The sequence below is a fragment of the Maniola hyperantus genome, chromosome 7 (genome assembly GCF_902806685.2).
Source record: "Maniola hyperantus chromosome 7, iAphHyp1.2, whole genome shotgun sequence".
Taxonomy (NCBI): Eukaryota; Metazoa; Arthropoda; class Insecta; order Lepidoptera; family Nymphalidae; genus Maniola; species Maniola hyperantus.
Window position 1 is genome coordinate 6,578,457 of NC_048542.1, and position 22,556 is coordinate 6,601,012.

The 22,556-nt window shown below is 35.4% G+C and overlaps 1 protein-coding gene across 14 annotated transcripts in view; it reads left to right on the plus strand.

Moving 5' to 3' along the window:
- The window catches only part of shot (dystonin-like protein short stop), a 263,692-nt gene that overhangs the window by 94,061 nt on the left and 147,075 nt on the right, over positions 1-22,556 (plus strand). For 4 of the 14 annotated variants that reach the window (XM_069499574.1, XM_069499577.1, XM_069499580.1 and 1 more), the window contains exons 2-5: positions 417-1,184; positions 9,845-9,906; positions 17,285-17,374; positions 19,002-19,172. In XM_069499574.1, the coding sequence (XP_069355675.1) occupies positions 1,004-1,184; positions 9,845-9,906; positions 17,285-17,374; positions 19,002-19,172 (504 nt within the window). In that variant the 5' untranslated portion in view covers positions 417-1,003. Of the gene's footprint in view, positions 1-416; positions 1,221-9,844; positions 9,907-15,914; positions 15,933-16,280; positions 16,374-17,284; positions 17,375-19,001; positions 19,173-22,556 lie in introns of all 14 variants that reach the window. The other 10 variants (XM_069499569.1, XM_069499575.1, XM_069499579.1 and 7 more) reach the window with 7 other exon arrangements.

Sequence of the window (22,556 nt, forward strand, 5' to 3'; positions counted from 1 at the left end):
TTTTTCTTCATATCATTTGGAATACGATGGTATGCGAAACTTTTTTTACGTTTGCTCCAGAGCTTTACTGATTTTGATGCCTATGTTCAAAATCATGATGCCCGCACCGGGTTAGCGCGGGGGCGGTGCGTCTGGGCGGGGCGTTGCCTCCCCGATTGCTATCTCGACCTGTCGCATACTATAGTTTTATTTATAAGACTATAAAACCCCAAGTTTTCAATCATACTTGCATCATTTGTGGTGTTGGGTAGATTATTAAGGACGTTGAGTTATTCTAAAATCTATCCGCGACAAACCTCTATAATGACATCATTATACCTCCGAAAACGTTAAAAACAACACTTATTATTAGCAAGGCAATTAAGCTCTCCAAGGAATCCGTAAATTCTGATGTAAACAGTGTTTTGTCCCTACAGGTTTCCATAGTTTCGTTATTTATACAAGTGTATACGAAACCTCGTGTGAAAACCCAGAGACAATTGGATGAGTCAGACGGAACAGTGGACCGAAACGAAAATCGAATTTAAAATTAATATAAAACATACGAAATTTTAAAGAAAGTAACCGAACATTCCATTCATAACTAACGCTTAACCAATATCGTTGCCATATTAACATTTAACAAGCTTTTGTAATTATAAGTGAAACGGAGAAGGAGTTGTGAGTAATCACTATAAATTAAGTGAAAAAAAAATTGTGTCAAGAGCAAAAAGTGTGTGTCAAGGGGTCTCAGCAACTTTCCTTTTGTGGAGCCGACTGGGTGACATCGGTTTCAATACAACTGTGGAGGATCGTTTAAAACTGACCTCGGCAGTTCTCGGGCCCATTGTGGAGGGATTTTGGCGGATTCCTTCATAATAACTCGCGACTGCACCGCGACAGAACGATAAAGAATCTTGGATTTAAATTAACCGCTGACCTCTTCGGAACTTTTAAAAGAAATTATAAAACATTGCGTTAAAAAGTGTTCAAAAAATTGGTGCTATGAAGTGAGTGCTTCAATATGTCAACACAATCGTATTACAAGGAGCGCCTCGGGTTCGACCCGCAAGAGGCGATGCAGGATGGCGTCAACGGCGGCTCCTACTACGAGGGGCCTCATCAGCCGAAAAGACATCGCGGGGAATCTCACCAAAAGGAGAGCCACGACCAAGTATATGAGGAGAATTTGACAAAATTTAAAGGTACAACTTGTTGGGACTTCTTTATTCAACAGTCAGGTTCGTGGTGGCGGGATTATAGAGAATGCGTGTTTGTCTTGTTTGATTGTATTTTTTAAACACGCTGTTGTTTTCATGCACTGATTTATTAATGTTGCAGTTTGTTTTCGTTTGAAATAATGAATGTAATAACTGACAAGTAGGTATTTGCATAACATTGCTAATGAGGTTTTTGATGTTACTAATCAGGTGATATTTGTTTTTGAATACAGTTAGGTTTGGAAATAGGTACAGCTTGTAAGTTTGGAATTTGTATGCAGGAGGTAATCTCTGGAACTAAATACTCATCAAATTTCATCCGAGCGAAGCCGAGCGGATCACCGAGTAACAGTTATTGTAAAGTTACTAAATTTGGATATAGGGTTTGATCTCTGCATGGAACTAATGATCCGATCCTGAAAGTTCTTTCACTGATAGATAACTAAAACTTTTTAATAAAAATACATATATGCTATTTTTTTCTTGAAAGAAAGTATCATCGTTCATTTTGTATTATTTAAACAACGGAATTTCATCACGCACCGTGAAAGGTACCGATAAGATTAACACCCATAATATAGATAAGTCGATAGATAGATATTAACGTTTGTAGTTGCTGATAACGCAAACCGTTTTTTTGTACGACGACTTCCGTGTAAAAAGAAGTTCAATGACTTTGTTCCTTTTATTAGAGCTGGCACGTTCCATGGGTATAGAGTTATTAATTTTAGTGAGTTCAATAATTGAAGTTCTGGCGAATAAAACGGTGTAATACACTTGTACTGTACACTTCTAATCAAAATACTTTTTTGTTTAATCCGGATGTTTTTGGCCACATAGTACAAATAAGTAACATGAACTCATTTCCCACCAAAACAGACTAAAACTGTGCTAAAATTGAGTCTAAAGTTCATGATTTTATGAAATAACAATTACAGTAAAATTCAACAGCTTTAATTTAGTTTTTTGCTCCTCCTGTAACATTAAATTTCGTGCAATTATATCAACTTGTTTGATAGCTCCTTAATTTCCAAATTCCAGAAAGTCTTTTTCAATTCAAGTTGATAAAGGATCAGTGATCCTTTATCAACTTGAATTTGGAATCACTTATATACTATACTAGTATCTACTGATCCCTTATCAACTTGAATTTGGAATCACTTAAATACTATAATAGTATCTAAGTGATCAGTGATCCTTTATCAACTTGAAATTATACTAGTATCTAAGTGATCAGTGATCCTTTGTCAACTTGAATTTGGAAATTAAGAAGCTATCGAACAAATTAATGTAATTGCACGAAATTAATTTTTACAGGAGGAGCAGTTGATTTAATATTATGTTCTAATTCCAATGTCACATAAAAGCAGCGGTTATAACATTATTTTAGAGTATTTAAGATGGCATAACTATCTAGTAAAAAAACTTTGCACACAAATCTATAACCAAATCAATGCTCACACAGTAGGTAGGTACACGTGCTACATGTTGTTTGAATGTACCTACTTGCTTATTTGAAGTACGCCGGATTTATTCTAACATCAGCAAACAAGTAATATTTTATTTGAGCTTTAAAGTATCTACTTATCTACTTGCTTTATATAAACCAAGTGACAGATGAAAGTTAGACAAGAGACAGACACAAGTTGCCTCGGCGCCTTCTGTACCAATTGTGTTAGATTGCGCTAATCAACCGATCCGTTGCGGGTCAACCGATCAACGATTGGGGTCGAACATTGAGTATACCGCTTAATTGATTAATAAGTATATCACTATTATATAACGTTAAACCGCAGGCCTACAACTGGTCAAACTAGTCAGTACTAAAATGTAACAATTTTGTCTCTATCCCCTACTAGCAGATGCCCGCGACTTCGTCCGCGTAAAATTTCTGGTTTCTCATGAGATCTGAAATTTTCCCGCTGCAAAAGGCATCACTTACCTACTCACTCAATCACACCCTAAGACACGGAACCCAGAATACCTAAATGCCAATTTTCATATCTCTAACTTCAAAAACATAGGATTTTCATATAACCCTTCCACCCCCATTTTACTCTTTTAGGGGGGAATTTAGTTAGATCCTTTCTAATCTGATACCTACGCCCTAGAAACCTACCTTCCAAATTTCAAGTAAAAATAACAATAGTTAAAACTTTTCTATAAAAACTTCTCCCCCTATTTTACTACCCTTAAGGGGGTAATTTACGAAATTGACCTATACAGATTTTAATTATTTAAAACTAATAACCTAAATCTCGATTTTCACGTCTCTAACTCCAAAAACATAGGACTTTCATACAACCTTCGACCACCCCTTTCACACCCTTAGGGGGGGAACTTTTCAAAACCGTTTCTTAGCTGACACCTACGTCCTAGAAAGAACCTACCTTCCAAATTTCAAGTTTGTAGGCTTTATAGTTTCTGAGATTTCGTGATTAGTCAGTGAGTGAGTGGTATTTCTCTTTTTTGTATTTAGATTTCATGTTACGCATACGTACTACTCTATCCAAATTACGATTTGGAAGAGATGCCTAGAATTGACAGAAACTTTTTCTTTTTCTTATTACAGAATTTAAACTTATGTCCTGTGTTACTGAGCCAACCAAAAAGAGCATTTTCAAACTCTAATCATTACCCCTATTATAAATGCGAAAGTGTGTTTGTTTGTTGGTTTGTCCTTCAAACACGTCGCAACGGAGCAACGGATCGACATGATTTTTTGCATGAGTATGAGACCTGGAGAGTGACATAGGCTACTTTTTATCCCGGAAAATCAAAGAGAACCCACGGGTTTTTAAAAACCTAAATCCACGCGTACGAAGTCGCGGGCATCACCTAGTAATTTAAACCCACCGAAGATAAAGAACACACGTACCAAATACCAATAATAAAATTGTCAGCCGTAATTATGCTTTAGGTAAGTATTTGATTAAAAGATTGAATTAAAAAACAAGATATCGGAACAATCGACCTTAGTATTTAGGGCTAGGTTAGGTGAAAGGAGCTCAGCCTAACATTGTGACTAGTTGTTGGCTGGAACTGAACAACTTTGTAGTACAGTAGGAATTCCGAGGTACAGAATCGGGTCATCAATAGGCTTATTATAACCGTTGGAATAACTTCTGAATATAAATATATCTCACATAAGAATATAAGTATTCGATTTCAAAAAATCCCGTTTACAAGTTTTTTGGCACTCAGAGATGTCACTAATAGGATTATCTAAATAAATAGGTAAAATGAAAAGTTGACCGACTGACTGATTAACTAACTGACTGATCTATCAACGCTCAGCTCAAACTACTGGACGGATTGGGCTGAAGTTTGGCATGCAGATAGCTATAATGACGTAGGCATCCGCTAAGAAAAGATTTTTGAAAATTTAAGCCCTAAGGGGGTGAAATAGGGGTTTGAAATTTGTGTAGTCCACGCGGACGAAGTAGCGAGTATAAGCTAGTTTTATGCAAAACCACAACATATCTGTATCTTACAATGTTTACATAATATAAGAACTACGAGTTAATAATTAAACAAGAACTTAATCTATAACTTACAGGTTGTGCTTATACAACATTTGCATACTTAACGAATTCTGATAATGATCGAATTCAAATGTTTTAGTCATAGTTACTTACCTGCCTGTAGTCACTCAAAGAACTCTCGCCCTTAAATTAGTTAAAATAAAACCGTTTAGACTTTAGGTCCTACAGGCTGTATGTGCGATAAAACCAAAACAAGATAATGTATTTAAATAGACAAATTTGCAATTAGGTCATTGTCGACCTTTTACTTACAGAATAATAATTCTTGTCACGGCAAAATTAGGCGTTTATTGTGCATTTACCTACGATAGACGAATGCTAATGGGTAAATCATGTTTTAAATATATTCAAAGATATGTATTTAGAGCTCAGTCGTCATTGTTTTTGTTTTAATTTACCTCAACTTAGTTGCCCGAAACTTGTTTGATTTTAAGATCCTTTATTTAAAAAGTTTTGTAATTATTTTTCATTTCCTAGACGAATTACTGTAAACTTCTGAAAAATTAAAGCTTAATTTGTTATAAAGTTTATCCATCACAAAATCATGCAATTTTAATACTTACGTCTCCCTTACTTACAATAAACAATCCCTTGAAATTAATAGAATATTGAAGCTATAAAAATTAGTTAATTATATACGTACGATTGGCGTAAATCGCCATCTATTGACATGAAATAAATCTTTAAACCGTAACTACATGCATTGCTATTCATTAAAAGGTGTGCAATGAAGTGTGAACTTATTAACTGCGTTTGAATGATCCATTCATCTCAATTAGAGTGGGAGGACTACACTTCCTAATAACTAGAAGTGGTTGGTTATTGTATCAAGATAGGACGCCGTGGATCTCCATTAATGTTCCATTAATAGTACCTTCCTATAGTTATGTTGATACTAAAAAAACCGGCCAAGTGCGAGTCAGACCCGAGCACCGAGGGCTACGTACTCGGGTATTTTTTTCGACATTTTGCACGATAAATCAAAAATTAAATAATTTATAAAAGATAAATCAATAAATCATTAAAATAAATAAAAATCTGTTAGAATGTACATATAAAGCCCTTTCATATGGTACCGCACTTGGTATTCAGATTTTTTTATGGTTCCGTACCTCAAAAGGAAAAACGTCCGTCCGTCCGTCCGTCCGTCCGTCCGTCTGTCTGTCTGTCTGTCTGTCTGTCTGTCTGTCTGTCTGTCTGTCTGTCTGTCTGTCCGTCTGTCTGTCAAGAAACCTACAGGGTACTTCCCGTTGACCTAAAATCATGAAATTTGGCAGGTACGTAGATCTTATAGCTGACATTTGGGGAAAAATCTGAAAACCGTCAATTTAGGGTTAGATCACGCAAAAAAAATTAAATTGTGGTCATGAACTAATAATTAGTATTTTCAACTTTCGAAGTGAGTGACTATATCAAGTAGGGTATCAATTACGAGTAGATCAAAGTTTACTGGTGCCGTACCCGTATTAATTCACAATTTTCGGAATCCGCTTTAGGCGACATCATTGAACATCATTGATTGTAATATGATTTGATCGAATTTTTTACACCATAATCGATTACAATTGACGTTTGTCAATTGAATGATATTGCGAAATAAACGACGCGATCGTGTGAACTGGTGAAGCGTGATCGATTCAATAGCAATTGAGCCGTGCGTTGCACTCGCAAGTGCTCTGTTTATGCACTTGTTGGATCAATTGGGTACAATCGGTTGCAAATTTTATAAAGCAATGCAAGCAATCTTCATAGTAGACCTCTCTCGTTCCAGATTTATCTTGTGGTGTTAATACTTTATTATGTGTCGTTTTAGAGATCGCTCTATTTTTCTTAACGCTCTGCACTTATTTGACTGTCGAGAGTCGAGTCTTATTTTAACACATTTTTATCTTTCTGCACTTATCTGTCGGGAGCAATTGCTTACATGACGTCATTAAAACCAAATGAAAGGGAAATCCAGAAAGGTGACCTACCCTTTCTTTATCTTCAATTTTGTTGAGATGGAACTGTTTGTCACTACTGGCCGACTTTTTTTTTGTTAATTCTAGCACATAAAATATAAAAATATACGTATATATTGGTACTGATTCTGAGCACAACCTAATTTTAGAGTATTCGCACCCTCTTCTTACTAATATAATATGAAAAGGACTGACAGTTTGACAGTTTTAAATTTAATTTTTAGATGTTGAAACCCATGATTTTAGCGCACAGTCGCGAACCTATTGTTTAAATTTGTAGCGTGCACTAAAATTTAGAGTCTTTAAATGTAATGTTCATGTTCTGTCCTTTTTTAGCATTGTTAAAAAGAAAAGGATGCAGATACTCTAAATTTACTTAAGAGAAAGACAACGGAATCGGTGTCATTATATACTTAAATAGAAAAGCAATTTCGTTTATACTTGCGTTTGTGATGTTGAACACTTGTGTTAAAAAACGTAAACATATTTCGCGATTCACTGTACCAACTCCTGGCGCCAAAGTGGGCTTGTTTAAGTACATTGCCCATTACTTATGTATTTGAAACTATATCAAAGCGCCCTTTCAACTCGAGTATCGGTCAGGGAAGTCTGAACTTGCCTGCGCTAAATATTTTAATAATCTTAACCTAAATCTAAATCTTGAAAGTAAATTTTAAAACAGTGCTATGATTTGCCACATATGGAACAATGTGACAGCACTAGTTTTAAACGTCTGTTAAATTAGTTCAGTTAAATTAGAGATAGGTACATTTATAAATATCATAAGTACGTGTGTTTTAAGCAATCCACATCCTAGTACATGTGTTTTATTCAAACCACATCCTTTACTAATATTATAAGTGCGAAAGTATTTTGTGTTTCTGGTACCTTCTCACGGTCTATCCGCTTAGCCGATTTTAAGGTACAGAGATAGCTTGCATAATGCATACCAAGCACGGACATAGGCTACTTTCTGTCCTCGAAAATCAAGAGTCCCCACGGGATTTTTGATAAACATAAATCCACGTTGAAGAATTTGCGGGCTGATTCTATATATAAAGACAATCCATACTAATAATACAAATTTGAAAGTGTGTCTGTCTGTCTGACTGTTATGTTTTCACGGCCCAGTAGTTAACCGATTTTGATATAATTTGGTACAGAGTTAGCTTACATCCCGGGGACGGACATAGGCTACATTTTATCCCGGAAAATCAAAGAGTTCCTACGGGATTTTTAAAGGCATCATCCCTTTAACCGATTTGTATGAAATTTGGTTAAGAGGAAGCATGGGTTCCGGAAATTGGCATAGGCAATTTTTTATCCCGTAAAAGCAAAGGGTTCCCACTGGATTTTAATAAAACCTAAGTCCACGCGGACGAAGTCGCGGACATCATCTAGTTCGTAATGATTCTACAGATAGTATTTTGGTAATTGCATGGTTAACGCAATGTACTAGTACCATTTTATATTATATTATATAAAATAACTTGACCATTCACGCATTTCGTGACAGACTTACACGCAACTTGCTAATACGTTTGCACGTTTCTAAAATAAAACATTTTCTGTGTGATGTGTCTATTTATATTTTTCTTTGTGACGTTTTAAATATACTTAATACTTAATTGTATGTGTAAATGCATAAGGGCAAAGCAACAGCTCAATTAAAATCACTCCAATAGCCATCTTCTAGGCTAGCGCGCTCCAACCCAGACCTCGTCATGCTATTTTAGGGTTCTGTACCTCAAAAGAAAAAAGGAACCCTTCGTTCACGATGAACGATTACTACGTTGTCTGTCTGTCTGTCGTGTCTGTCAAGAAATCTATATAGGGTACCGATTTCCCGTTGATCTAGAATCATGAAATTTGGCAGGTGTTATTATAGCAGGCGTAAGGGGAAAAATCCGAAAACCGTGAATTTGTGGTCACATCACAAAAAAGTTTTTATTTATTTATTGTGCACATTGCCAAAAAATACGACTGTAGTACGGAACCCTCGGTGCGCGAGTCTGAGTTGCACTTGGCCGGTTCGTCGTTAAGCGCCAGCCTATCTCGCAATAAAAAATAAGTGTTCAGGTACAATAGCGCGTAGAAACCATGCCCATTTCTATCTTAGACTGCATCATCATTTACCATCAGGTGAGATCGCAATGAAGGACGATTGCATATTTAAAAAATCAATCTGATTAACTCTACATCTATTTTAAAGCGTATGTAGGACATACTAATTATGTGCAGACTTAATTAAGGTAGCAAAAATCGCTGACGAGATTGCTGAAATTCCTCTTCAACTTATTTTCGCCCACTCTATACCGAAATGCCACGAAAATTGTTTGATAAAGTTTAACCACAAAATCATCTAACTACGGACTATAGTCCGTGACAGGTCTGAGTGGTAATCGGAGAGGGAACGCCCCGCACATGCGCACAGACCCCGCGCTAACCCAGTGCGGGTGAGCGCGGGTGACGTGCGGGTGTGCAGGGCGTCCCCCTGCCTCATACCCCGATTGCCATCTCGACCTGTTGCGTACTTTAGTTCTACTAATATTGATGTGTTACAAACAGTGGTTAGACAGATAAAATTATATCAATAAGACAGGTTACGACAAAATAATTCACGAGATACCTACTAGCTTTTATGATCTTATACGATTGCTATGAGTTGAGACGTTGTACTAAAACAAATTTTTGGCACCTAATTTACAATACGGTATTGCAATGTATTGCTGATAACAAGCTTCCTAGACAAATACCTACTTCCGATCCACGAATAATTTGGCAACGACCTTAGACAGAAATAGTTAAATAAACTATTAATAAGCTAGATCAGACCGCCATCGATTTGGTGAGGTTCGTTCACCTCTTGATACTTTGCAATTTGGTCGGGTAAACGGGAATGAATGTACTTAGCTACTACATTGTAAATTGTCAATAACACTATTTCGAACTGTTTAAAACACGTACTTAATAGACAGTGCCTAGATATTTCATGTTTACGACTTTATTGATCTCTTATAAACAATAATTTGACTACCTACTTCAAATAGGTGTTTGCTAGCTATAAATTGTTAAATCTAGTTTCAAATTAGGTAATGCAGTTTAATAGAAGTTTAATATTTATTTTTCTTTATTTCAGACGAACGGGATGCGATACAGAAGAAAACGTTCACAAAATGGGTCAACAAACACCTTAAAAAGGTACAAATTACTTCTTAAAATAATATTTTTTACAATAGTGATAACGTTTGCTTATGGTTTTATCATGAATTAACTTATTATGTAAAGTGTAAGTGGTCAGTAAATACTTCTCCACTTTATGCGAAGAAGAAAAGTAGAAGATTTTTCATTTTTTTTAATCAGAAAAAAGTAAGAAAGGTAATATTTTGCCAATGACATCACGAAACTACATCACACTTTTTTTAGACGTCATTGGGATTCTCCCAGTCGTGGCCATGTTCGATAGATTGACGGCGCGCGGCGGCGACATTATATGTCAAACAAATATATTGACGTGACGCCGTGACGGTCACCTCGTGAGTAGGCTATAAAACTGACTAGAATAATGATAAGCCAGTAAGAGTATGGACATCCTTCAAATATTTAAGTAGTTGCTACAAGGACTAGCAAGGCGTTAAAAATAATTCTATCCAAATAGTAGAACGCCTCTCAACTCCGGCAAGATTTATATTACGCTAGATAAATTCAACAAAATAGGTCTTCAGCCAGGTCTTGTACTAAAAATTTCTTCAATTATCTTGTAATACCAGATTAGATGATTTTATCAGCAACTAGGCTATTCTGACCTATTGCAGTTTACGAAACTGTTTGTAAAACTACCATCATGCTGGTCTTGCTTGGTCTGTTACGGAGACTTGTCTCTGCAGCCTGCACTACATCTCCGCCTCTCGTTAATTCTATAGTATAAAATGCGCCTGCCAATGTTTCTAAACGCGAATGTCGTATTCCTGCATCCAATTTGTTCACGTCAAACCAGTAACACTGCAAGCCTCATCGGTGTTTATATTCTGTTCGTTATAATTACCAATCAAGTGCAAAGCGAATCTGTTTGCACAGGATTGAATTCTTAAAGGAGCAACGTACGATGGAGGCGAGTAAATAAAGGATGCCTTTGTCTTCCAATTGTAAATAATGCTGCAATTTATTTGTGCGGTTTGTTAGTTGTTTTAAATGATTGTATTGTCTTGAAATTTATGTTTCACAAATGGTTTTCGTCTTCAATGTCTTTCTTTCTATATTCCATTTCCTAAGTGTATTTTACTAATTAATTCCCACAAGATTTATATTTTTATTATTAAACTAGCTTATGCTCGCGACTTCGTCCGCGTGGACTACACATACTTCGAACCCCTATTTCATCCCCTTAGGGGTTGAATTTTTTAGAAATCCTTTCTTAGCGGATACCTACATCATAATAGGCTATCTGCCTGCTAAATTTTAGCCCGATCCGTACAGTAGTTTTAGCTGTGCGTTTATAGATCAGTCAGTCAGTCAGTCACCTTTTCCCTTTATATATTTAGAAGATAGATAGTTTTCATAAAAATCTGCAGACTAAGCTAAAAAACAAAGCTAGTTTGTAAATACTGTTTGTGTGAGTTTTTTAAATTACGAGATGATGCCCGCGACTTAGTCTGCGTAAATGTAGATTTTCAAAAATCCTGTGATTTTCGGGAATTAAAAGTAGGCTATGTTTTTCCCCGGTATGCAAGCTATTTCTGTATCAAATTTGATTAAACTCGTTTGAATGTATGGGCCGTGAAAAGCTAGCAGACAGACAGACACACTTTTGCATTTATAATATTAGTATGGAAGTATGGATGTGCCACTGTTACTCACATACTATTATTAACTAATTCAAAAATTCTGAAATACCTTTTGGTATAGCCGGACTATCTTTATATATATATATATATATCTTAATTTTGCAATGAATAGTTTTCATTTTATATCCTCAACAGGCTGCATATGAACAACTTTCTGAACCGTATGCTTATCATCTGTATTAATAAACAAAGATTGTATTTATTGATGATTCAAACAGTGGATCTTTAGTCAGTGAAAGTGGCACAAAGGATGTGGTATGTCCGATATGGCGAGTCGCATTCCTTTTACGGCTGGTCCCGGGTGTATCCACACTTATGTATCATAATAAATAGATACTTACTTTAGTTGCTTACAAAATTAGCAATGCAAACTCGTCCATGTTTGTAAATATATTTTTCAATACAAATAACGTCTTCAACGTGTACTTACTAAACAAAGTATACTTTGTAGTTTATAGATAGATGACAAGATTCTTGCGATCTCATCGCAAGCTCCTAACTTTTCGATCGTGCGCTGTTACTTTCACCCTTAATATTTTTTATTTGTTATCTCCTTCTTCTACCGTGTTCGTATTTAATATAGCTAGTTAGTTATACTTATAATAGAGCCGACTTCGTTCGTGTGGATTTAGGTTTTTTAAAATCCCTTGAGATTTCTTTGATTTTCCGGCATAAAAGTAGCCTGTCACTCTCCAGATCTTTAACTATACCCATACAAAAAAATCAAATCGATCCGTTGCTCCGTTGCGACGTGATTGATTGACAAACCAACAAATCCACAAACAAACACACTTTCGCATTTATAATATGGGTATGGATAGGTATTGGTGTTAGTAAATCACTCGTCCTTTGTCCTCGCCTTGATATTCCACTTTCTGAATCAATAGTTTCTCGATAATAATAATCGTTTCACAATGCCTCCAGTTTTCTGCATGAGTAAGCCGGGTCAAATGTAACCAAAACATTGTGAGATGCCTGAGCTGTGCGTCATAGCTGAAGCCTACTCACATCCTTTGTTACAGGAGCTTTATGTAAGATGTTGACATTAGCTTATGATTACACAGCTACCCTCCGCGTGGATAAAGCCACAGAATAGATAATACGTAGAGCTGCTGCAAAATTCATAATAAGTAGTAGAGATTAGAGAAATTCGATGTGAATGTTGAGTACATACTTCCCGCTGTCTTCTTATTTCGTCACCGTCGTTCGTGTGAGGAAGTAATCGTAGTATGTTAAAATCAATTTGCTGCATTGACTTGACACACGCAGCTAATTGTTACTGGGACTGTGGGCACGTAGATATAATTATTAGAAAAACAAAATCTTATTCCCATCTGCCATGGTTGTAATTTGTAATAGGTACGTCATTAGAGGCTTTTACACGCAGTTCCTCGAATGGCCTGTAAAACACAGATATTGATAGTTATAGGTAGATAGATGCTGATGCAATATTGATAGTTGATACCGGCCAACTGAACGCACGCTCTGCACTCTGGAGGTTTTGGATGCATTTTACTGTATGAAGATACCGAGTGTTAATATGAACTTTCATTGTGTAACTAGAATTGGATAACCATTTCAAACCTGTGTTATTTTAATAAAATATTGCCTTTTTGTACCTAAATTAATTTACATTCTCCGCGCGAGCCCAATTTGGAAATTTCATGGACTACTCGATAACATGGATGCCACCCTTAAAAGTACACTAGAACAAATTCTAAATTTAACTTTTGATGAGCACTCCTGGAACCAAGCAACTTTACCGGTCAAGTACGGTGGCATCGGCGTGAGGAAAATTTCCAGTGTAGCTCTTCCGGCTTTTCTGTCCTCTGTGCATAGTATAAAAGAGCTTAGCTCTCAAATTCTCAAATCCAATTCATCATTGACCTATGCCACAGAGGCCCTAGAGAGTTGGAAGGTCAGATGTCCCAATGTCGACATCCCGAAGGAACGTACTACACAAAAACTTTGGGATTTGCCATTGGTTCAACTGACACATACGAATTTGGTTCAAAATCTTACAAGTGACAGAGATCGTGCCAGGCTTCTAGCATTATCCGAAAAGGAATCTGGGTATTGGCTGCATGCCTTGCCATCAAAAAATCTCGGCACACTTTTAGATAACGAAAGTTTTCGTGTGGCTCTAGGTCTCAGATTGGGAACACCACTGTGCCATCAGCACAGATGTCCGTGTGGAAAAGAGGTTGATAAATTTGGAATCCACGGACTCTCTTGCCAAAGGAGCTCCGGTAGGCTGTTTAGGCATGGCTCTCTTAACGATACAATTAAAAGAGCTCTTGCCACCATAAATATTCCTGCGCTCATTGAGCCAGCAGGGATTAGTCGGGATGATGGCAAGAGACCTGATGGATTGACGCTGGTTCCCTGGGAACGGGGACGGGCGCTAATGTGGGACGCAACTTGCGTTGACACATTGGCCCCGTGTCATATCAGGAAGACAGCATCAAGACCGGGAGCCGCAGCAGAAACAGCTGAAAACGGCAAGCGGCGCAAGTATGCCTCTCTTATAGAGAGTTACATTTTTGTGCCGTTTGCCGTGGAGACCCTGGGGCCATGGAGTCTTAGTGCTAAAAAATTTTTACGAGACATTTCACCGCGATTAATAGCCTCAACTGGTGACAGAAGGGCTGGCTCATTTTTTGCGCAGCGGATCAGCCTGGCTGTCCAGCGCGGAAATGCAGCCAGTATTCTTGGCACCATTCCACGCGGTCATGATTTATATAGTAATTAGATAAGGCTAGCTTTAAGTTTTATTGTATTAAAAAAAAAAAAAAATGACAATAATTGACATTATTGACATTGAAAAAAAAAAAAATTTTTATCATCTGATTTATGTTTGAAGTCATATTACATTGATCAAAATCAATAAACATGAACAACACTAACAAGCGTTGGTACCTACTTTTAATTCAAGACTAATATGGCAATATTAAAGCTCTATAGGTACGTACCTATATTTATTATTTCAACTATCTCTCATCAAACTTAATCGATAAGCTAGAGGCTCTAAAGCGGCAGGCTAGGCGATATGATAAAATCTCGGGCTTTTTCATTTACGAATAACCCAAACACATTACATCTTGCGACTTTTATTAGAAACATTTTCAGAACTTGACGGGACGGGACTTGAAGGGAAAAAATTGACACTAATTAACATTTTCTAAGAACTAAGCTGTCCCGTTTGATATTATGAGAATTCATGACGTCATTTAGTTAGTGACGTTATAACGTTACCGAAATGTAACATATGGGGTGTTGTTTTTGTCCTTGAAGGACCATCCATGTACCCATTAACGGTTTCTTGCCATATGTGGTGGTTTTACTACCACATATGGCAAGGAAAACAAAAAGATTTTTCTGTTTCCCAAAACAAGTATGGACTCTATAGACGTCCATGAATTCAAAGAAAACAAATTTATCATCAGCCAAATGTTACATATTTGGATTCTTGTCCAAGATATTGCGTTCAAACCTAACTCTTAGGTGGGGGAGTCTCAAGTTCTCCATTTCTGTGTATATGTATTAAGTGTAGGTATGATGTACTAATGGCAGTTATTAATCATAATATGCAATGAGTCACTGAAATTCCTGCGCTGTAATCCTGTTCCTCGACCGTTAGATAAAAGCAACGTACGATAAGGATGTTAACTTAACCGGTTTTGGACCTTAGCACATTGTGTTAAAATTAAAGTTAAATAAAATAAGTTTTTGCTCTTTATTAAAGCGCTTTGTGGTGCTGGAATAATAAGCTAAATTAAGTCCTAGTATCATGGGTATTGGTGTGACATAAGGAGATGACTCTAATAATATCCACTAAGTACCTACAGTACAGTCACTTGAGCATAAAATGTTTTTGGACATTTTCTTTGTCGTTGTAAACAAAATACATATGTCTGGCATGCCGTATATGCTATATGATAACATTATTATAAGAGAAAAAAATATATAAATTAGGTACCTATTATCTTTGGTTTTTATAAACTTGGTTCTAATTTCGAAGAAGAAAACTTCACATCGATCATTACTCCAGGTAGCCCTACCCCTGGACCAACCTGTTGAAATTAAATTACGAATTTTAGTTTTTGATAAAGTTAAAATATAAAGTGCTTGTAGAAGTAGTATTCATCTGTTAATCCTCGATATTTATTTTTACGTATTTACATCACCGAACAAAAAAGCACTTGCATAAAACCATAAGCAAACAAAATATTAATATAGTTACTAGTGAGTAATATGTAACTAGTTAGAAAAATATATTATTAATAACCTTAATGATTTTATAAACTAATAATATAAAATCATTTTGTTTAATTTTTCATCGCTTTACCTTTGGATCCGGAGCAGCATTGGAAATATTTGAAGGTGTGTACGAAATAACACTATGTTTTTAAAATTTCTGCAATTCGAAAATTCACAAAACATCTTTGTTAAATTATTTTGCACTATATCCTACCAATGTTATATTTCGTATTATTAAATAACAATATTGCTGTTAGATTTAGCTTTATGATGGTTGACGCAACTATTGGGTATTCAGGATGATCTCATATTTCATTTTGATGATCTATGGAATTAGTACAAATTGATGAGTTGACAGAATATTTATCTGAATTCTTAAACAGTCTTACAAAGCAGTTGACTTTTATTGCTGTTTTGTAAACAGCTGTAGGTACTCATTTTTCTCAGTATCTTGTCATCACTCTTATTCAGGTTTTTACACATTTCACGCTGCTCGGACAGACATACACGCGGCTTCATGTATGTGAAATTGTCAATAATCAACCCTGTTGCCCACCTCAGCAAGTAAGTTTGTAATGGAATGATCAGTTTGATATCGTTTTGTTGTTGTCGTTTTGTAGTCTTCCATTTTAACTCTTTCTAGATCATTAAGTACGCTTATTTTATTATTTTAATGACCCCGCAGAAAATAATAATTTGCATGGTGTGTCTTCAACAAATTAGTTTTATATTCTTGGTTTTTGTTGAATACAGTTTAGTTATCCCGTCGAAATGACCTTCCTAAAATCCTTGCTTCGATCTTTTTTAATCCTCTTTTTGTTTGCTTTTTTAGGTGCTTACCTCGTTTTAAGTGCGGAGTTGGTCTATTCGTTTTTTTATTTTAATCTGTTTTTGTCGTTGTGGTTTTCGTTGATTAATTTTGAGTTCAGCCTTGTGTACGGAATTAACAGCATGGCGTGTTGAAACCTTCGTTTAAGATAATTAATATCTACATAATAGCCTTATTAAAAAAAATTGTCGGCTATTTTTGTAGTCTATGAAAGACATTTTGCTAATAGTTACGGGCTTGACCAATTATATCTGTTAAGATAAATTGATTATATTTTTCTTTATTAGCAGTAAACATATAAACATACTTAATTGACGCGCTTATAACGAGTTTTTAAATTAGCAGCAGTATACTTAAAGGTTACTCCTGCAGGTGATGCCTCGTAAACACGTGTTGGCGTCTTATAAACTATGTACTTATAGTATATCTATTAGCAATTTTATAATTGACAGGCTCACGGCCAAATACTGAAACTGTTTCATTAATATTGTCTTATTTTTGATATTTTTCCCATACAACAAATGTCAAACACAGTCAGCGTTTAGGGCGCTTTTAAAGTGTTTTATTATTCGTCCATAAGTCATTCTTTATTATTCTTCGTGTAATGTTGAATGAATGAATTATTTTAAAACGTTAATTCTTGCAGGTGAACCGTCATGTGAACGACCTCTTCGAAGACCTTCGCGATGGACTCAACCTTATTTCGCTGCTGGAGGTGCTTTCTGGCGAACATCTTGTAAGTCTACATTTTTACTTGTGTAAATCTCTATATATAAAATTGAACAGCTGAATGTGTTGCTGATCGCAAATCTCGAGAACAGTTGAACCGATTTCGCTAATTCTTTTTTATAATATCCCTTGAAGTACGAGGATGGTTCTTACGGAGAGAAAATTTTCAAAAATTGCCTGAAAAAGAATCAAATATGTAACTGATAATAATTCTACTAGTATCTATAATAGTACATAAATCCGCATAATATCATAACCCACAAGCACGCACTCACGCATACTCTCTCTCCCACACACAAACACACACCCACACACACACAGACACACATACACTCACACATACACACACACATACATATGTTGTGAATCACCTACTAGGTATTTTTACTAGTTCATTTACTTTTATATTTTCATATTATTATATTATTGTAAAGCTTGTTTAAATTATCAAACGTACTGTTATAAATTTATATTTAATATCTATTTAAGTAATCTGTAAAAAATTGTAATCCTATTTGGCCTTATTTTCAGTCTGTTATTATGTAAAATTATATTGTATATATCGCTGTTGATTGCAAAAAACAAATAAAATAAAAATAAATAAATTACTTTAAGTAGTTCAATCAATTTGGCATTATAATCATTTTAGGACTCCCTTACAAAAAAGGTGTTTAGTTGGTATTCAGAACCATTAATTTAGACGCTATAGGCATTCACTTGTTAATTAATAATATTCAATATTTGCAAGCAGTAACTAAAAATTCTATACTTAAAAAATAGATGGCTTGTGGAGGTATTTAGATGGGAATAGTTATTCATATACACAAGACTTACAAGCAGTAACTTACAACTCCATATTAAAAATGCATGGCTTGTGGCGCTATTTATCATTAAAATTTATAGCTGAGAATAGTTAAATACAAATGAGCCATTATTGCGTTAAAATATCAGTTTTTGTTAAACATATTATTGTTATCAATGATATGTCAAAAGAATCCGGTAAATCTCGTAGGCAGCCTTGATATTCAAGTTTTTACAATAAATGATAATTTATTCTAAGTGACACAGTTTTTAAGATGAAGTACATCGATGGAAGTAAGCACTTTACCTAAACGTGGAGACTAATATGTGTATCTTTCTATCTTTATGACGACATTTGTTATGATTTTTAAAAAAATCTTTGTCATTTAGTCGATTTTGCTAAAGTACAAATTAAAATATTTTCAAACATGTTCGTGTTAGTAGTTCTTTCGGCCTTTAAACTAAATAGCTTGTAATAAATTACGGCAGGTGTGTCCGGAAGCAACCGCTATCTCACCCTTCCGCAGATGGCGGGGTTAATATAGGTCGAGGGCGTATATCGATCACTTGTGAAGTTTGATTGATCTTTTTTTATATGCTAGTTGATCGTCTGGATGGGGTAAAAATACGGAGTTAATATTGGTTTTTATTTTTATTCATATCTGTAAATGAATATGCATATATTGACTTCTTTTCTGTTCTAACCTAATAGAAAGAGTACAATATATTATGAAGTGTAGATTTTTTCATAAATAGTGTTCTCTGAATCTATGTTGTAATTCTCTATCATCACTATACTCACAACTAAACCTGCAATTTATTTTATTTTCCAGCCGCGCGAACGAGGCCGCATGCGGTTTCATATGCTCCAGAATGTACAAATGGCCCTGGATTTCCTCCGGTACAAAAAGATCAAGCTTGTCAACATCCGGGCAGAGGACATTGTCGACGGGAACCCGAAGCTGACACTTGGATTGATATGGACCATAATCTTGCACTTCCAGGTCAGTGCACTATTAATTTTTCATTTCTTCGACCGTCGTTTTTAAGCACATATGTGTTTTCTTTTTCCTTAACGAATTAGATGCCAAAAGAATATAAACTATCTAACCAAAAAAGATACGGAAGTGTTCTGAGAAACCATGAACCATGACAACTAGGCCCAGCTCCTCTCTTTTCTTAAATCTTCAATTGTAAACAATTTAGTACTAAATGGAAAAGCCTTGTCTGCCATGACATACTTATCTAACATTCATATCAGTGGCTGTGACGAAAACACCGTGTTTGTACGTGCAGGACATTCGCATTCTAAACTACCTTGATATTATGACCTTTACTAGAGTTACGGGTAGAGTCAGGGTGTGGTTACGTTTTTTTTTTTTGCGAACAAGTTATGTGTTGTCCTTGTATTGTACCTACTCATAATCATAGACTGATTCTCATAATACTATTTTTGTACCATTTTTGGAAATCAGCCCTTTTGCGGTATGATTAAGATTTTAAACAAATCTTTTGTCCATTCATCACTCATCACAGTTAGATTAAGCATTTTACGATCATTGGTAATTTTTTCAGAAAAATAATAGAATTCTTCTAACATTCTATGAACATTTTATAATATTTGTTGAATTCAATTGGTCATAATTTTCGCTTCCCACAGATTAAAGATATCTTGTGACATGTAAAGTTTGCAAGATATGTAAGTTCACTTTCCTTCTCGTTTCTCTATATCATCCAACTTTCTTAGGTCTCTTTTTAATTGCAGTATTGTTCTGCTGTTACTGAATTACACGACTATCGAATATGTAATATGAAAAAGAACGCTAGCATTTAGCATATTCGTTCACTTTATGTGGTGTTTGTGGTTTTTATTTTAAACACTGAGTTTGTTTCATGAATTTTATCTTTTTGGTTTAATATGCATTATCTAAGCTGTTGTATTTGTAACCAGCAAACACCAACATTGTAAAAAAGTTTAATTATTCAATATGTAATTTAGATGTCATAGTTATAATAATAGTCTTAAATATGAAACTAAGGAGTAACTATTTAATACATGATCAACAAAGTGCAAAATCAATGAGTCAAGTATGGCGTCATGTCACATTGTTCACAGCCAACATATTATTTTGCTTTCGCTTATGATAATATTGGAATCAGAATTGCAGTGACCTCATGCCTTTTGAACTGAATTTCTATTCGTAGTTAGTAATAAAAACTTCTTGGCAGATTTTGTTTTTTAAGTTTACAGATGATTTTTTATAAACATTTTATTTCGAACTAGACGATGCTCGTGACTTCGTCCGCGTGGATTTAGGTCCTTAAAAAATCCCGTGGGAACCCATTGATTTTCCGGGATGAAAAGCCTATGTCCGTCCCCGGTATGTTAGCTAACTCTGTACCAAATTTCATTCAAATCGGTTAAACTGTTGGGCCGTGAAAAGTTAGCAGACAGACAGACACACTTTCGCATTTAATATTAGTATGGATATGGATTTATCGTTTGCATTACCTCGCGATAACTTGGCGTGTTTCTTTATCTTGATTGAATATTCATTAGTCACGTGCTTTTACTTCAGTCTTCAAAATTTTTATCTGCCTCCTCATCCGTGTCTGATTTTATGAATTTTGTAACTATTGAGAAATTGGCACCATCTTCATATATTTAAAAATTATTTAGATAACTTATTTATTATTCTACTAATTTTCAAAATATCAAAAGTTAAATCAGCATTAGTGGATTATAGTATAACATACCTAATGTAAGCTTTCTTCTCTGTATTACTTATTGTACATACAGTATAACAAGCACAGAGTATGCCCATTAATCAATTAAAATTATAGAAACTACAAGTTCATTATACAGTTCCTATTCGCAACTAACCTACAGAAAGTTGACAGTTTGCAGTGAACGATAAAAAATAACAAACTATTAATATGGTATTGAACGACAGCGTGGGTTGGCACCATAGAGCAGAAACAAAGAGGAGATGTTGTATTAAGATTTCCCTATGAAATATCGAGTGATATTTTGCGGGGTGAGGGGTTGTGGAACGCCGCCCACTTCTCAATTTTCCATCTGCGGGTTAGTAGCAAAACTACTCGCTTAGCGACCTAACATCGATATATTGATGTCACTACATAGTTCAGCTATCTCACACTAGATGTCAATAAGTGTAGAAACAATTTAATAATTACGTATAAAATTACTTACAAATGAAATGTGATACCATTCATAGCATCAGAACGTCTGTCTGAATAACTTTGACACGATAAAACACAACACTTCATCCTTTTGTTCTTAAAAACGCGAAAACACACCGATAATACGAGTCTTAATATATGTGAACCTGACGAACGCAGACAGCATACTAACTAAGGCCCCGCCCACAGTGATGACGTCAGGACCTAGTTGAAAATCACAGTGCACAGTTGCTTAGGCCAACTCCTCTTTGTTTCTGCTCTATGGTTGGCACACTTACAACAAACCTTATATGGCTATATTATACAGTATGTTATCAGGATGTATCGATCTCGTGTCATTATAAAACTCTATGCAAGGTAAAGCGGGTAGTCTTGTAAAGGATGCATGTTTGGCAGTTGTATTTTAAATATCCGACGTAAGTGCGACTTGTATTATATCTATCACTAGCTTATGCTCGCGACTTCGTCCGCGTGGACTACACAAATTTCAAAAGTTCCTATTTTACCCCCTTAGGGGTTGAATTTTCAAAAATCATAATATATATCCGCATGCCAAATTTCAGCCCGATTCGTCCAATTGTTTAAGCTGTGTGTTGATAGATCAGTCAGTCAGTCGCTTTTCCTTTTTGTATATAAAGATTTTCGTTGTTTACTTTTTTGATTTTGGTAGATATTCCACGATTCGTTGTTCGGGTTTAAACGCCCATAGTTTAATTCCAGTTGACCAGGGACAATTTCCAAGTTCTCTCGACCTTGTCTTACTTGGCTTTGTTGCAATAGGTACAAGTTGTTTTAAAATGCTAAATGCGTTATTTTATGAATAATTCCTAAATGCTAAGTGGCTCGCACATTATTATAATTTGTGCATTGTTAAACACAAACATATTAAGTACTAGCTGACGCCCGTGACTTCGTCCGCGTGGATTTAGGTTTTTAACAATTCCGTGGGAACCATTTGGTTTTCCGGGATAAAAAGTAGCCTAGGTCACTCTCCAGATCTTTGACTATACCAATGCAAAAAATCATGTCAATCCGTTGTTCCGTTGCGACGTGATTGAAGGACAAACCAACAAACAAACACTTACATTTATAATATGGGTACTGATTATCTTTATATTGTCACTTGTATATAATTTTATGGTGATCTATGTACTGTTAATGTTAATTAATATAATGAATATACA